Source organism: Misgurnus anguillicaudatus, chromosome 19 (assembly GCF_027580225.2).
Source record: "Misgurnus anguillicaudatus chromosome 19, ASM2758022v2, whole genome shotgun sequence".
NCBI lineage: Eukaryota > Metazoa > Chordata > Actinopteri > Cypriniformes > Cobitidae > Misgurnus > Misgurnus anguillicaudatus.
This window is the reverse complement of record NC_073355.2, coordinates 37287399-37305933: the sequence shown is the minus strand read 5'-3', so window position 1 is coordinate 37305933 and position 18535 is coordinate 37287399. Positions and strand designations below refer to the sequence as shown.

Genomic DNA, 18535 nt, shown 5'->3' with positions numbered 1-18535 from the left:
ACAAAAATTCACTAATTTAGAGTTAATTTTTAACACTCTGGGTGTGGATTATTAACACTTAATTTACTGTAACACTGGAGGTTTTGCTGTGCAGGATAACTTTTAGATCTGCTAACATTGCATCAAATATTTATTTTAATTCAGTGTTTTTGCAGCGTGGATCATTATAAGCAAGGACAGACATGACTGTTGAGAGCATAATTTTTTTAAGTCAGTCCACTAAATTTTTCTGCAGCATGCAGATACACCGTACAGTAAGAGATTTAGGGGCGGTTCCACAGACCGGGCTTAAAGCCCAGGATACACTAGGATTTTTGCCCTTCTATAAGATCATTACCTTATCACACTGTGCGACACGGATCGCCTAAACTCAGATACGACAAGCATGTAGACTGTACAAGGAAGCTTCGGCAGCTGCGTCACACGTTAGCGCAATGTCACCAGCATACATTCGTGGTAAACAATACCAGTGCGCAGGTCGTTGCAGCAAACACACTGTGCGGTGATCATCCCGAATTTCTGACACTGTCCGAAAACTATTGTAGGCTATCTTTGGACGCAAGACCGGGAAAACGACCGTCTTTGAACCTCTTTCATTGTACGACATAGGACCACCGATGAAGAGCCACGATCACAGAAATCGCAACGATTGTTTTACAATGGCAATCTTTTGTCTGGGACAGCCAATAATCATGCAGTATATCCCGGGATTAAGTCTAGTCCCAGACTAAAATGCTTGTTTGAGCTGTCTTAACTGAAAACAGCTTGCACTGACATATTTTGAAATATATCAGTAATTGTTTTGTCTCAAGATGCACACCATCAGTGTTTTTGTAAGGTATGTTTGTACAAGCTACTTAAATGTCCAAATATAACCAAGGCCTAGTCCTGGATTAATCTAAGCCCAGTACGGGAAACCGCTTCTTGGTGTTTAAAATTCCAAATGTATTTTAAATATAGCTGCCAGTATGTCCATATTTTGACTTTATTGATATCTGTGCATATATAGTGCTGTGCACACTGTGCCCTCTTTAAAAAAAGTGTGCATGACGCCCCGATCTAACTTTAAATTCAAACAGACAAACACATCTCATTTAGCAACAAGAACCATCGAGAAAGAACCACGAAAAAACAACACCATAGCAACCATCTAACAGATGGTTAGCAGCCTAAAAAACACATAGCAACTCATAAAAAGTCACTCGTTGGCAACCACAGCAGTCCACAGCAGCATGGCCATTTCTAAATCGGAAGGCTGCAGTCACATTATAGGCTCCATATGCATAAAGTCTTTTTTCAAAACATTAACATTTAGCCTATAAAGTTGACTAAACCAGGCTTGATGACGTATGCAGCTTGCAGGAGTATGCAGGAGGCTGCAACCTTTAGATTAAGAAACAGTTTATGATGTCACTGTGTCAGACATTTTACACACAAAAGTTTCAGTCAGGTCTTATCAGCAGAATATCACAAAGTATTAAGAGAAAAGTTTTCAGGTAACATTAAAAAGACAAAGGGTTGTGGTGAGGAGAAACTGGGAGATGAATAAGCTGCTGGACTTCATCATCATCATCATCATCCTCCTCTAAAAAGGTACAATAATCTAGTCGATGACTTTGTGTTGTTCAGGTTGTGTTAAACTCAACGCTTCTTCTTTACTCTCATCTGTGTTACAACTTCCAGATTCTCTCTGTTTGATAAACTTTATTTAACTCACACAGACTACAAAACCACACAGCAGATATAAGAGATCATGAACAGCGCTTTACTTTCATCTACAGCTGATACAGAGAAATAAATGAATGAGGAAAAGCAAACTTCTTAAAGGGAAATAGATGTGTTGACCAGCAACAGTTTTATCAGATTAATGAAGGACTCAGTGAAACAATATTGAACACAGAGGAACCACAATGACCCCTCGTGTGTGGAAGTCAAATAACATCTTCACTACACAATCGTTTATCTTACAACAACAAAAAAACACGGTGTTAAATCTGATTTAATGGATTTATTATGAAAAAACAACACCAGTGAAAATAGTTTTTAAAATAAAAGATATTTATCGATACAAGTAAAAGGTAAAGTACATTTTTATTTAAATGAAATAAATTGTTCCATCTATAAAATTAATTTTTAGCTCAAGCAAACCCTAAATATGTCACATTATAATTTTTTTTTAAAAACTATTACTAAAGCACCTTTAGCAAACCTATGATACAAAATGCTCAAAACTCCTGTATCACTTTCACACTCATATCAGTAATAAAGAGATTCACTCCAGAATTCATTTGTGATTGTCACTCATTGTTATTGACTGCAGTTATTCAGTTTGTGAATGTGTTATTGATAGATCACAGACTGATGCTTCACTGCACTCACAACACATTCATATCAGATTCATCTTCTCTTACTGCATTCTGCAACTGATCTTCAACAGATGAGCAAACTGTTAAACACAGACAAAAACAATTATTGCCATTAAAGGGACACTCCACTTTTTTTAATATGCTCATTTGATTTTTACCATTTTGATTTTTACCATTCAGCTGATCTCCAGGTCTGGCACTACCACTTTTAGCATAGCTTAGCACAATCCATAGAATCGGATTAGTCCATTACCATTTCGCTAAAAAATAAGAGAGTTTTCAATATTTTTCCTACTTACTTCACTCTCCTGTAGTTACATCTAAACTAAAACTAACATAGATTCTGTGAGCTGTAGTTTTTTTACAAGCACAAGCAGCTAAATAACACACTATATTAAAAAAGAAAACGTATTATTCGACCCTAACATATACTTATTTTTTGTGATTGGATGAAAGGTGTCGGAGATTGATCAAGTGTCATGATCAGCCTGCTGCTGTTGCTGCTTGTGGCTCCTCAACAACTGACAGGTGGTGACATCAAAGTACCGCAAGAGTATTTTGATAGCAGTCTCCTCTGTATGATTTCTCGAATCGCTCTCGTGGGATTTTGATGTTATCAGCCACTCGGTTCTTGTGACCCCACATGAAGTCAAACAAGCCTGTCGTTGTCACTGGTTAGATCAGGGATGGGCAACTTCGGTCCTGGAGGGCCAACTTGCCTCAGCACACCTGTCTAAAAGTTTCTAGTATGCCTAGTTAGACCTTAATTGGCTGCTTCAGGTGTGTTTAATTATGGTTAGAGCTAAACTCTGCAGGACCCCGGCCCTCCAGGACTGAAGTTGCCCATACCTGGCGAAGGGAAAGGGGGCAATTAAAACAATGAATCCTTAACGCCTCCAGGCGGAGCTTCCACGGGGACAGGGGGACAGACTCCTTGAGGTTGGTCTTCTTGAACCCGTGGCGCGCTCCTCTTCTCCTGGAGGCAGATCACAGAAGAAAGGTGGTTAGTATACTGTCTACAATTTTACTACTGTGCCTCTTCCTTCCTCCTCCAGGTTCGTGCGGTAAGCAGAGGTAAAGAATACACAAGGCTGGGACGTCCTTCCTTCTTCAGGTTCGTGGGCCTCCAAGAGGGCAGGAGGGGGACGTCGGGTATGGATGTGTAGAGCCGAACGCTTCCCTTGTTCTTCTTCCACTCACAGTACCGGAGACACGGAACAGGAGCGAACCTTTGAAGAGGCTCCACACAAGGACAGTTATTTCGTGCAGACGTCAGTCCAACAACCCTCCGTCAAAAGCACTGAACATAAAATGGTTTACTCACTTCAGTAAACAGATACTTCACCACTGCCCATTCACTCATCGAGAAAAGGTCCGTCACTTCACCCTCCAGGAAGTCCTAAGTTGCAAATTCCTCCAACTCACACTTCACCGACCTCAATGGCATCTCCTCACGACTCCTCTGGCCTCAAAGTGGCTTCTGTCAACATGAGCACAGCACGACACTGCAAGCTTTTAGGTGTACACACACAAATGAAGACACAGACTCACCCACGGCACTACACACACACTTAGTGAACTATGGACCAAGCCAGAACTCGACCCGGGCCCGCCGTGCAGTTGGTTGGGTGATGTTCTTGGTGGAGGGGAAGAAGTGCTTAAGAGATGGACACAGGACCCCCCGGTGGTTATTGCTGGTGCTCCTCGGCCTACCCACGCTTCTCTCCTCAGTGGGGCCGCTACACTACGTGGTAAACTCACAGCACAAGATCAGGTAATACACTTTGATTTCACAATACGTAACACGGACTTTAATGCCACTCACATGCGTCTTATACTTCCAGTGTTGTTTCCCGGCTCGCCCACGCTTCCCTTTCCAGTGGGGCCGCAACGCTAAATGGTAAACTCACAGCACAAGATCAGGTAATACACTTTGATTTCACAATACGTAACACGGACTTTAATGCCACTCACATGCGTCTTATACTTCCAGTGTTGTTTCCCGGCTCGCCCACGCTTCTCTCCTCAGTGGGGCCGCTACACTACGTGGTAAACTCACAGCACAAGGTCAGGTAATATACTGTAAATTCACAATACGTAACAGACTTTAATGCCGCTCACATGTGTCGTATACTTCCAGTGTTGTTCCCCAGCTCGCCCACACTTCCCTTTCCAGTGGGGCCACAACGCTACGTGGTAAACTCACAGCACAAGATCAGATAATACACTATGGATTCGTTACTCCCAAATTCTCTAACTCCACCAAGGCATATCGTGTCGGTACATCCACATCATAACAGCGACTGTTTTCCACTTACTCGACCCAGTGACTCGCTTTAGCGATGCTTCTTCACCCAGTTAATCCAACTCCAATTCCTCTGTTTACCAGTTCCGCCAGGCCTCCGTGGCAACGACAACACCGCACTACAGCCACCAACGCTACAGCAACAAAAACAACGCCTTCTTTTCCGTGATGCTCTGCTGTACTATACGACCACACTCCTTCCTTTCGCCTCTTTTCGCCCCGCACTCTTTCCGCTCGCTTCCAAAGAGATCCCCGGATCAACGGCGCTCTGGGCGCTTCACAGGAAGTGTAAGTTTATGTAAAAAGTGGTCATTAATAAGGGTTGTGTGGCTCACCTTGTGATAGGCGCTGATAGATTTCAGAGGTCCGAAAGATTCTGGAGTCATGGACTGAGCCAGCCCATTTTGCCAGTGTTCAATGGAAAATATCAAAAAGTTATGTTCACCTGAACATTAATGCTGTGAAAAGATTTCATATTTACAAAATCTGCCTTATGGGCACCTGAGGGGGCTTTTATCCTTATGTGTGTGCAGTCCAGTGCACCAATGACACTGGGTCTTGTAAAAGAAATGAGATTTTGTGATGGCTCCAAATGATGACTCCTCACCATTGTAGACTGAATAGTACTTTCACAAGTTTGACATGATACCTTATGCCTTCTGGAATCCAGAGAGAGTACAGTATGCCTTTGATGGAGTACTCACTGGATCGTCTGATGCTCGTGCTGGTGGCTTTAACAGTAACACAGTGCTGGCAGACACTGCAAGGCAATAGGCAAACCAAAGTCAGACAGTCCAAACAGATTATAGAATGTGATTGTATCCCATGTAGAGATGGGAGAACATACCTTGTATAAAGCGGGTGGCATCTTGTGAGGGACCTATGCTTGTCTCTTTTCCCCCATGGATCCCCTCCAACCGGCCTGCCTTTATTTAGCTCCAAAGCTGGCCTCTGCTGGGGTGAGGTCAGCTTTTGGTGACCCACCACCCGTGCCTTGTCTCTGGGTATTCTTTTTCACTGCTAAAACAATACAGACAATGTGTAAGCAGGCACCTTCTGGGTACAATCTATGCTTGTGCATTATTAAGTATTAGTCAGGGCCCTTACCATTCTGCAGAATGTTCTTGTATTTGATTTTGACCTGCTGCCATGTCCGTTTTGGCCCGGTCATGTGTAATCTACATCATATACACCACACACAAAAAGAGAGACTTTCTTTATCACACAAGAACATGCAATGGAGTCACACTGCAAAAATTGACTTACTTTGTATTTTTGTCTTGTTTTCAGTAAATATATAAAAAAAATAAGATTCATTTTCTTGATGAGCAAAATGACCTAGGAAAATAAGCAAAAAAAGCAAAAAAAATCAGCCAATGGAATAAGAAAATCGTTTTGAGTAAGTGTTTAAGTAAATTGTTCTTATTGTTTCAAAGCAGCTTTACATTAATAAAAGCATAAAAAAACGGTGGACAACATAAGAAGCAGAGTACATAATGAGCGTAGTAATAATGTAAGGCTGTCATAATAATTTATTGAAGCCTTATCCAGTGTTATGGAGTTACTTTACACAATTTTACTCATATTTGCAGTCCATTTCAATAAAAAAATAACTGTTTCATAATCAGAGTACAATTGTGTTTTTTGGAGATGTGAGTTAAATATTTTAATTGTAATTGTGATGTTTTAGCGGAGAGGTGAGTGTGTAATTGTGCACTACTTATGCATTCAGGCGTTCTGCAATACTTTGCCATGCTTTTCTCTTTGCTTTATCACTATGGTGGTGTTGCCTTTCTTCTTAATTATGTCTTTTACCTCCTCGTATGGATTTGTGCCTCTGACGGGGAAAAGAACGCTGCTAGTTGCCATGGTGAATCGGTGAATCTGTGATCGGTGGCGGGGTCTATTTGAGTGATCCGTGAGAGCGCACCTATTCAGGATTAGTTTCACCTGGCTTAATGAATCCGTGTCTGCTCATCCTGGCTTGGTCTTTGTGCAACCAATTAAGCCTGGACGCACTTGTTTTGGATTCATTGAGCTCAGCTCAGTCATTTATCCTGGATGTCTTAATTCTACTTTTGTGCAACAGGCCCCAGCAACAGTTGCATCAGATTAATTTAGGACTCAGTGAATCAATAGAGAACACAGAGAAACCACACCGACCCCTCGTGGCTGGAAGTCAAATAACATCTTCACTATACAATAATTTATTTACATACAGCAACAAAGAAAACATCACACACACTCATGAAGTCATATCTGATTTAATGGGTCCATTATGAAGAAAAATATTACACAAACACCACTGGCAATACTGACAATCATAATTACTTAAAGAATGAAGATTTAGTAATAAATGTATAAACAACATCTTTTATTAAAATGCCACTAATTGTTCCATCTATTAAATGAATTTTCAGCTCAAGCAAACCCTAAATATCCTGCTTTACTCAGAAATTATGAAAACAATTACAAAAGCACTTTTAACAAACATATGATACTAAAAAAGCTTTGAGTGACTCCTGTATCACATTCACACTCATATTAATAATAAAGGGATTCACTCCAGAATTCATTCATGTGTGATTGTCACTCACTGTTATTGACTGCAGTTATTCAGTTTGTGAATGTGTTATTAGCTATGTTTACATGGACACCTTTTGCCTTCATTTAAATGAAATCATTCTGATTGATAAATCCAATCATAGTGTTTACATGAACACTTAAAGGAATAGTCTACTCATTTTCAATATTAAAATATGTTATTACCTTAACTAAGAATTGTTGATACATCCCTCTATCATCTGTGCGCGTGCACGCAAGCGCTGGAGCGCGCCGCGACACTTCGAAAGCATTTAGCTTAGCCCCATTCATTCAATGGTACCAAAGTTAGAAGTGACCAAACACGTTTTTCCTATTTAAGACGAGTAGTTATACAAACAAGTTTGGTGGTACAAAATAAAACGTAGCGCTTTTCTAAGCGGATTTAAAAGAGGAACTACATTTTATGGCGTAATAGCACTTTTGGGAGCACTTCGACTTGGCGCAGTAACACCCTCCCTCTCCCATTATGAGAGTGAGAAGGGGAGCGGACTTTTCAGGCGAGTCGAAGTACTCCCAAAAGTGCTACCACGCCACAAAATATAGTAGACTATTCCTTTAATAATGTGATCTGATTGATGTGCGTGTTTATATGGCACAAGCTTCAAATCAGATTTGATCATTTGAAATGTGCACATTACACAAATATAGTTTTGCGCTGTTTTAAGATATGCATACAAGCCTCCTAAAATTGGTGTGCACCTATTTCAAGTCATAATTAATAAACGACAAACACACGGAGCTATGTGCATCGCTGATTATCAAGCAGCAGCAAAAACATCCATTCATGTCCCAGCTAAAAAAAAACAATAAAACCATTACAGAAAATTCTAATGGTTTCCATTAAAATACCAATAGGAACCTTTGGCTTTTACCAACAAAGACCAATACACTGTAGTGTGTTTTGGGCCATATTCCATTAGAACCAATAAAATTCCCAATAAAACCAATAGAATTTCTGTGATGGTGTCTATTGGTTTTTTTACCAGGGGTGTGCCCAAAAAGTGTGTTTGACCTCACGCAGTGCTTTAGAGACTGTCTGCGAGAGCGAGTACAAAGTCCACAGTTTTTCTAAGTAACTTTATTGTATCGCTCCAGCGGAGCTGTGTAGCGCCAAGTGAAGTCCAACACACGTGTTTATAGACCAGAGTGTTCAGCGTTCAGTCCATAATTTATACTGTCTCTTATTACTTCACAGAGGATTGGAAGGAGATTAGGAACATTTAAAAATGACAATACTTTCGCTTCATGTTACTTCCTGGCGTTCTTTGCGTCATACGTCATTACGCCAATTCAACATAATTGCACATGCGCATATGCTCCTCACTTCAATCCAGTAAGTGGCTTTAATACACCTATAAGTGAGTTTGCCAATCACCATTAAAGAAAAAGATTGCACATGCGCAGAGAATTCCCAATTTTAGTTATCAAACCGATCATGTGTTTACAAACATTTTTAATCAGTTTGGCTCTTTTTATTTTTATTGAGATGTTTACATGGAGCATTTTCTTTTGGATTTAACATTTAAAAATGTTAAAAACATTTAAAAAACAATTACAATTGTCCATTTAAACGCCGCTATTGATAGATCACAGACTGATGCTTGACTGCACTCACAACACATTCATATCAGAATGATGTTTCATCTTCTCTTACTGCATACTGCAACTGATCTTCAACAGATGAGCGAGTAACTGTTAAATACACACAAAAACAATTATTGACATTAACTGGACGTTAGATGTTGTTTTTGATGCAATAGTAAATATGGTAAATGTAGCAACTTAAAAAAAATCTGATGTTTTACCTTTCAATCTGTAGAATTTGATAACCAGCACGGCTGTTGCTATCAGATATGGACAAACTGCCAGCAGAAAAATGAAAATCTTGAGTCCAGACATCTTCACCTGAGCTTCTGAAACAGAAACACATGTTATTATGCAGTATATCTAAACAACAACAATCAAAATCACTTGACATCATTTCTATAAACTCTCACCTCTGACTGAGATCCAGCTCTTCGGAGACTCTCCTCTATCTGTGTGTTCACAGTAGTAGAAACCCTCATGTGACTTTGAGACTGAAGGGATGATCATCACGTTGTCTTTATTCTGACTCTGCACCACTGATTTATCTTTATGAAATTTAGTTTGGGGGTTAAGTCGATATAAACAGTGTAGAGTCAGAGGATCTCCTTCAGTCACAGGATGAACAGGACTGTCCAGAATCACATCAACATCTACACAACAGAAGAAATGACTTAGTGGTGCACCAGATCGCAGTTGATCCGTGATCCATACGGATCACGATTTACGGTTCGGCTCGCATGCGATTTGCGGATTAATACGCAAATTTAAATAAGGAAAGTTTATCATTTGCACGTGTTTCAAAGGCGTGCAAATGTTAAAATGTGATTTTAAACAATTTAACCGTAAAAAGGTTAAATATCAACTCCAATCAAACATGAGCTGTGTCCCAATTCAAAGGCTGCAACCTTATAAGTATGCAACCTTAAAAGGTTAGCACTCGGTCTTTCAAGCTGGAAGCCTCAGAAGTTCACGAAGAAACTTAAATGAGACCCATAATTGGTGTCACCTGCTGCACGCGCCCACCGCACCTGTTATATATAAATATGGAATTTATTTTAGAAAATATGACCATGTAGATTAAACTATTCAATAGTATATCAAATTAATCAACCTTAGAAATATCCGCAAAATAAACAGAATATTATTAACACGAAACATAATTTATAATACTGAAACAGTGACAAGACAAAATGTTTTCTGATAAATACACACTGATATTTAATAAAGGTTTTAGTTGTTTATTTTAGAATATCCAGCCATTATATGCAGCCGTTGCAGGGGCGCAATGAATCTTGGGATAGCCTCAGCTGTTAAGGATCCATTTGTTATATCCTTAACATCGCGGAGAAATAAGGTGGCATTTGGAGGCTTCATTCTAAACATCCTTTGAATTGGGACGGATTACTAGCCTCAAGTCGCGCTGCTGTGACGCAATCGGTCTTAAAATACGTCCTTAGAAGGTCCCGGCCTTTGAATTGGGACACAGCTATGATCATTCCTATGCCCTTCAAAGGTCAGAACGTAAACTTTAGAGAGAGTTGCGCTACTGTGTCTCATACTGTAGTCCAGTGGTCTCAACCCCCCGGGTCATCTGCACCTCACGTCAATCATATTGTCACCATGCGATCAGTTAATCTGGTCAGGACTTGGAGCTGTAACTCGGGGTTACTCAGCTGTTACTTAGAGAAGAGCTGCAGTGGTGTTCTTTTGTTCAAGTCACTGCTTCCTTTGGCAACACCATATCTACCTTATTCTTGACGTAAATGCGGGCGCCGCCATCTTTGAGCTCATATGGGTAAAACTTCAGGTGAGCCACTACAGATAATGGTAGACCTATTGCGAGGGATACGAGTCTGCCGTTTTGACTGGCATTTTAATGCTTATTATAAAATCAAGGAAGACCAGCATAACTTGTGCAGTTAGGGGTTGCCATAGAGCTTATACAAACGCAGTAAATCTCTACAAAACATTTGTTTTAATTATAATACCAGAGCCGGTGCCAGACCATAACTAACAGGGGGGAGGTGGCTTCCAACGGGGGGCACACAGTTAGCAACAATAACTTGCAAAAACAAGGCATTAAAACAACAAATACAGTGCAAGCGCACACTTATATGATACAACTGGTACATACTGTCAGCTCATTTGCCGTATAAAGTGCAGAAGATCACAAACTATGCGCAAAAGTTAAACCTTTTTGAACTTTGACCGCGGCGTGAGCACAAGCTGCGCTCCGCTGCGCTCGCGCTTTGCTCGACGCAACAACAAACCGCCCTCGCACCGTGCAAGCCATTAAAATGAATAGTTTCATAGTCCCAACACGTCCTTAAAGCCGCTTTACCATAATCACGTCATGCTGTTAACGGTTTATAGCCACACTTCACATTTAAGCTTACGTAAATTAAAACAACGCTAACTTACCTTTAAAAAAGCTGAAGCCAGCGTGTACAAACATTAAACTTCCTTAAAACAGTGTCCTGTAGATTTGAAAATCCCACCTCGACCTCTAATCTCCGAGTTTGAGACAATGGGTGTTTGCATGAAGTCAGATGGATCAGGCGGTGCTTTCTAAATGTTCTAATATCCATATTTTACAAGATCCATAAAATGCCGCGAAAAAAACAAGTTGCTAGTATCAAGTCACATTAATATGCTAAAGACGTAAAGACGCATGAGACGCCGCAATACAACCAATCAGAGAAACGGGGCTATTTTAATTAAAGAAAACATATTTCAACTATATTGATTACATTAAAAGCCATGAAACATTTAATGTTTAATTTATTTTAATTATTCTTGATATATATTAAATTAATAAAAAACTGTGTAGGGGGGCACAACAACCTGTTTGGGGGGGGCACAGCCCGCGAATGCCCCTCCTTGACGCCGGCCCTGTATAATACACACACAAGAACTGAATGTGTATGTGGCGCACTTGTATCTATTAACTGTATCCACACATTCATCCAGTAAAACCCTTCATAGATACTGACAGTGAACAATAAATACAATTATTATTTAAAACAACTAATATTATGCTGATAAAAATATGCTGATTTATATGCTATATATTATTTCAAAAATGAGATTACAGTACAGAATATATAGCCTAGATAGCCTAGATTTTTACAAAATAAGCAAATCATTTCATATGCTCATGTCTTATCTACTGCATAATAATATTTCCATTAAATGGAAACATGTAATAGTAGTTTAACATGGTTTGTTTAAATAACTTACAATGTGTTAAATGACAAGCATAAGTTACTGCTGCTGTCGGATCGCGTGAAGCTTGATGTGTCGCCATAAAACCTCAAACAAGTCGATTAAAAATTGCTGTTTAATAAAAACCTCACACCAGGACAGTTGTGACATTTTAAACCATCACCTGAAAAGGTTAAAAACAAGATATTCTGTATATTCCATGTATTAAACACTCGACTGACTTTCCCACTGTAGAGATACGGCATGTCTCTGTGCTTTTATATCGTACATTGAAGACCTGTCACCCCCAAGGGACAACATGAAACAATTGAATATATCTTCATATGATGTATCAGGACACTTCTTATAATTTCATCCTCACACTGGCTCATACATGAAATTATGACCGCAATCATCATGGAAAACGCCGACTCCGGTTCAGTGACAGTACGCGCCAGAAGTCGCACCCATAATTCGTGCAAAGTGTCATGGGGCGTAGGAATAGTTTGAATAGGTATTGCAAGGGGCAGATGTAATGCAACACACGTTATAAAACGACCAGTTCTGGTCCTTCATTTTGATTGGTTGAAACACATTCTAAGCCGTGAAATAACCCGGTGACCCCACGGTTCAGACTGCATTACATATCTTAACTATCACTGCGCCACTATTGCTGCGTACTGATTTATGAAAATAAACACGACAGTCTTTAATCATATTTTAAAATTTTCTACAATTGCACAATTAATGGCAATATCAAGATTAGAGCCCGACCGATATATCGACAGGGCGATATTATCGGCCAATATTAGGCATTTTCCAAACTATAGGTATCGGCATTCATAATGGCCGATAAATGAATATAAAAAAACCTGACAAAACAGCCTTCAACCATGTCATGAGTGTTGCCGTTGTATAGTTTGTCCACCAGAGGGCACTCTACAACCTCCCTGTTGGCAACACTCGTGTATAACGCGTCACACATCCTGCAACCAGCCAGAGTTGGGCAGAGAGAACAACGGTTAAGTGAGTTCATGGTGAGTTGGTCACGAGACAATAAAAGAAACAAGTTTCTTTTTAAAATGCATTATCGTATTATTTTAAATAACTATAAATAACTTATGTTAGGGAAATCTGTTAATGTTTTGTTGCGCGTTTTTGAAAAAAAAAAAAAATATATATATATATGTAAGGAATAATTGACGACGGGCCATTGAATTATAAGAAAATAATGCACACCAAGGTGGTAATGCGGCACGGCGCGAAGCAGAGTGCCGTTACACCGCAGGTGTGCATTATTTTCAAATAATTCAAAGGACCGGAGTCAATTATTCCTCTTATACCACGGTTACCACAAACATTGCTCTGGTGCCTATTTTTAAGACATTTGAAAAGTTAGGTGTGCGGTTTACAGAAAAATAATCAACACCCATAGAACATTTCTCAGCCAATCAGAATGCAGCATTAGACAGACCCGTGGTATAAATATATATATATATAAAAAAAATTCAAAAACGCTGAAACGTTGATCATGCTGAATTTCTGACACTGTCAAAAAACTATCGTAGACTATCTTTGAACGCAAGACCAGGAAAACTTCTCTCATCTTTGAACTTTTCTCACTGTATGACATAGGACCACAGATGAAAAGCCACGATCACAAAATCGTGACGATTGTTTCACAATGGCAATCTTTCGTCTAGGACAGCCAATAATCATGCAGTGTATCCTGGGCTTTAAACAATGACAAATTCACTTAACACTAAAAACTCTGTGTAAGTTTTGATTACCACTCTGAATCTGATCTCTAACAAAATTCCTTCACAAAAATGCAATTATTTCAGCTTTTTGCTAAAGAAAATATTTTTTGAAGAAAAGTACCCATATTTAAGAGTTTATAAGTAGAAAATCACAAAAAATGCTTGTGGGCAACTTTTCAAAAAATGGCTTGCGGGATGAGTTAAATCTCAAAAAAATAACAGAATTATAAACTCACAGTGTACTGAGATATTAACAGGATGAAGTTTCTCTCCAGATTCAGACTGACACCAGTACACTCCAGTATCAGATGTGTCGAGATATCTGATTGTACATGTAGATTCTGGTTCTGATTGATAGGCCGATGATGAACAAGGTTTCAGTTTGTCTGTGTATCTTCTCACTGTCCATCCAGGAGAGTTACTGTGATCCTCACAGCTCAGAGAGAGAGATTCAGATGAAAAGTGTTGAGATCTGTTGGGTCTGATGATCAGAGAGACTGAAGGAGAAACACCTGAGAAGAAAATGACAGAAAATCATCTTTATAAGAGATAAATGAATAAATGAATGATATAAGACATAAAGTGTAAGAGATTGTTGTTGTTTAGTTGTGTGTGATGAACTCACCAGTGATCCACAGTGTTTGTGTGTTACTGTACTCTGTGTGATAGACTGGATCTCCTCTCTCTGCTCTGCACATATAAACTCCTGTGTGCTTCACAGTCACTGAACTCACTGTGTAGATGCCTTTAGATCCTCTAATGCTGTCTGACACCAGCTCATGATCTTTATTCACTGTAAAAGTCAAAGTGCTACACATTACGTTTTTACAATGACATTTTGAAAAAAAAAAATTGAAAGAATAAGTTGGCTTTATCAATATTTCTATATTAATTTATCTATTATAATTTATTTCTAACTTATTATTTATGTAAAATTCGTTCTAGTTTTATATCATAAAAACACATGAATGGAGCAAATAACAAAACTAGACAAACAGGCAATCGGTGTTTATTTACAAGACTGAAAATAAGAAACTAATAGTTTGTTTGTACAAGTGCCACGTGAAGGTATGTGTGTAAGCGATTAGTGCCCTCTAGTGGCCAGCAGCAACAGATTAGAAAGAGCTTTCACTCCGCCAGGTCATCATATGGTAAACCGTGGTGTTTATAATGTTTCGTTGTATTATAATATCTAATTTGTTGTGTTTTGAAGTAAATAAGGGTGCACATTATCTGATTTAACATATAAAAGCTTTCTCCCAATATATTAATATACAGTCTATTATGATAATGCTATGCAAATGTAAAAAGTACTGTAGCTTTCAAAAAAAAAAAAATTAAAGTGCATAAATAAATCTAACAACCCCCATATGGGCTACACGTCCATATGGAAAGAGGTTTCCAGGTTAACAAATCATTGCAAAGCAGTTGTCTCTCTGTTTCTGAAGTTCAAAAGACAAAGTTGGCAAAAGTAATAATTTCTTTTATATTGTTATTTATAGATCACTCATAGTTATCTGATTTAACTATTTGTGGCTTACGTTTCCTTGCACTTTAGTCTTTTTTTAGACCTACACATTTGTTCTGCACCTTACTTGATTCTGACCCTATTTTGTTTTTTATTTATTATGAAGGTAAATTCTAATTTAATTTAAGTCTGTAAATTTTGGATTGCTTTTCGTTGTATCAATGTTGCGCTGCTGCGTGCTAACACATGCAATTTAGCCGAATGTGCTAGGTGCTCTGCTAGTTCCGCAAACTAAACATCAAAAACGGACAGATGTAAGTTTTCAAATTTATTTAACCCACATTGTTTTTATGCTTATTCTGGTTCGTGTTCGTGCCAGAAAGCCCACCACACACCAGCGTATCTAGCCTGCCTATACGACCTCTTGAGGCTGCAGCTTTCGGTTTTAGAAACGGCCACTGTCCGATATAAGCATACAGTTAAGTTTGTGGCTAAACCTTTTACAGAGCATGCATTATATTCTGTCTTTTTTGTTTGGGTTTCCAATAATGTTCGTTTGAGACGCGTTGTGTTTGTCTGTTAATCAGTGTCAGATGTGAAGTCTCAGCAGATTAAACCCTCACTAGTTATTATTGCATCGTCATTATTATGTAATTGTAAAGGTTACTTCTCACTTGGGGCTATTTTACTACCAAAAAATATCAAATTACTTCATTATCAATGAGCAAAATAATCATTAAGAACAGTCCCAGATTAGTTAAAACATTTCAAAATAACGTGATTTCAGTTCCTATTCATATATTTTATCATTCAGGATTTCTTAAAAAATTTAAAAATCTTGTCTCGTTCTCGTGAACCCAATCTCGTGTCTCGTGTCGTGGATTAGGTGTCTCGTCACACCCCTATCAATTAGTATATAAAGGGATGATTAGGAGGCCAATGGACAAGTTTGGCCAGGATGCCAGGGGACACCCCTACTCTTTTTCGAAAGACTATAATTAATTGAAATAAATTCAATCCTATCGCCCTTTATCATACTTTATCTCTGTGTCAGATTTAAAGTGAACAGAGTGCTGGATCTAACAAGCTGTTACAAATATAATGCTAATTTTACCTATCCAATAAAAAATGCGTTGCAAACAACAGCTTTAAATTGTTCTTAACTTGAATAATGACTATAGTATATGCAAGACAATTCACGGCTAGCTTTGCATTACACTATTTCATGTTAAGTGGTTCTTCACCTCCATTTCATGCACTAAAATCCTTTAATGTACAACTACCGATTTATTATACTTAAACAGAGAACTGAATGAACAAAAATCCTCATAACTGTATGAATAAAATTATATTATAAAATGGGCAGTTCTGGTCCTTCATTCTGATTAGTTGAACCGCGTTCTAAGCTGTGATAAAATACCCTGGTAACCCTAATGTTCAGACCGCATTACATAGCTTAACTATCACTGCACCACTATTGCTGCGTACTGATTTATGAAAATAAACACCACAGTCTTTAATCACATTAAAAAAAATTACAATTGCACAATTAATGGCAATATCCAAATAAATGTCAATAAATATTTTTAAGCTACCTCATCAATTAAGAGAAAACGCTTCCCTGAGGAGTTTTTACATCAAATCCATATTTTCGCTATTATCCACTAGGTGGCAATCTTACCCAACTTAAACACTGACGAATTCACTTAACACAAAAAAATCTGTGTAAGTTTTGATCAGGCTCTGAATCTGATCTCTTACAAAAGTTCTTCACATAAATGAAATTATCTCCGCTTTTAGCTACAAATTTGAGAGGTGATAAGTGAACAAATGAAGATAGGATGAAACAGGGTTTTTTTAAAAAGCAGAGAGCCTGTTTTTGATTTGATATATTTTTTATGTTTGTTTAAAGAAGAACATTTTTCTGGAAGGCATTAAACTAAAACTTGGAAGCAACTTTTTTAAATGCTGATGGGGAAATTTAAGCATGCTTTAAGCACATTTCAACACTTCAACAGTTGCACAATATAAATGTTAAAGCAACACTATGTAGTTTTTTTACCTTTAAATAATGTCTCTAAAATGATTTCAGTGATAGAACAACTTTTAACTGGACAAATTGTACTGTTGCTGCAACCTGAGCAGCCTCCTAGCTGCTACAAGCACACTATGAAAGTGGCGGTGGAGGTAGGAAACACAGCCCCGCCCCTCCCCCTGCCTGCAGAAGAGTGTCTGATACCATGCACTGTTGCGCTTTTCAACCACATGGGGGAGCTGTAAGTCATTTTTACATGGAAACTACATAGTGTTGCTTTAATGTATAAATTAGATTTATGTTGATTTATAAAAATAAACAGCACAGTCTTTCATCATATTTTCATTGTGTTTTTGCTGCGTCTGTGTTGCTTGGGAACTGTGTCGTTTTGCGCTGTGCCTAACAATGCCCCTTAGCTGTTATAAAAAGCACTGGTAACCCACTGCTTTTAGGGGATTATTGCAGCACTCCCAAATAAATAAATGACTGTATCTGATAAAATTACATTTCTCTCTGAGCTTATGTTTGACATTTGTTTAATTAAACAAGTTAATGTAGATGTAATGAAATGAATGATATATTACCTGAATGAAGACTCTGTATAGTGAACCAGCTGAATGTCCAGCCTGTAGAGGAATTTATAACCTCACACATCAGAGTCACTGAATCTCCTTCAGTCAACCACTGCTGTGGAGAAACACTTAAAACTGTCTGTTGTTTATCTGAAAGTGATCAATCTCTCATGAATAACATGTTACACTTCATCTCTTCACACTAATAATGATGAACAAACATATAAACTCACCTGATGAGACAGTCAGTTTAACAGCATCACTCATCTCAGTGTATTGTTCACGTATCTTTCCTCTACAGGTGTATTTACCACTGTTAGTGTCTTGAATGTTGTTGATTTTACATTCTTGTGTCTCACAGTAGAACTGTCTATACCAGTTATATGGCTCTACAGTCCAGCTGTATGTCCACTCAGTGTCTCCTGTATCCTGTATGTCACATCTCAGAGTAACAGTTTCTCCTCTGAACAACTGTTTGTCAGGATAAACACTCACTACAGGTTTAAGATTCTCTGTACAAACACAATGTACACATTTTCAACAAAACACATTCTGCACACAAAATTCTGTATATTTAAATATTTGACTTGTTGTTACAAACTTTTTACATTTATAAGCCCATAATTAGAAAAGA

The 18535-nt window shown here is 38.4% G+C and overlaps 2 protein-coding genes across 3 annotated transcripts in view; both read right to left on the bottom strand.

Moving 5' to 3' along the window:
* Positions 1–2080: 2080 nt before the first annotated feature.
* Positions 2081–18535, bottom strand: part of LOC129436562 (uncharacterized) — a 64451-nt gene continuing 47996 nt past the window's right edge. The window contains exon 3 of one of the 2 annotated variants that reach the window (XM_073857598.1): positions 2081–2446. In XM_073857598.1, the coding sequence (XP_073713699.1) occupies positions 2376–2446 (71 nt within the window). In that variant the 3' untranslated portion in view covers positions 2081–2375. The remainder of the gene's footprint in view (positions 2447–18535) is intronic. The other variant, XM_073857597.1, reaches the window with a different exon arrangement.
* LOC129436561 (leukocyte immunoglobulin-like receptor subfamily A member 3) overlaps positions 8712–18535 on the bottom strand; it is a 33089-nt gene continuing 23265 nt past the window's right edge. Inside the window, exons 7-13 of the mRNA XM_073857903.1 lie at positions 18135–18413; positions 17914–18051; positions 14452–14610; positions 14063–14338; positions 9273–9512; positions 9081–9188; positions 8712–8967 (exon numbers count right to left, since the gene is read on the bottom strand). Coding sequence (XP_073714004.1) covers positions 8903–8967; positions 9081–9188; positions 9273–9512; positions 14063–14338; positions 14452–14610; positions 17914–18051; positions 18135–18413 — 1265 coding nt within the window. The 3' untranslated portion in view covers positions 8712–8902. The remainder of the gene's footprint in view (positions 8968–9080; positions 9189–9272; positions 9513–14062; positions 14339–14451; positions 14611–17913; positions 18052–18134; positions 18414–18535) is intronic.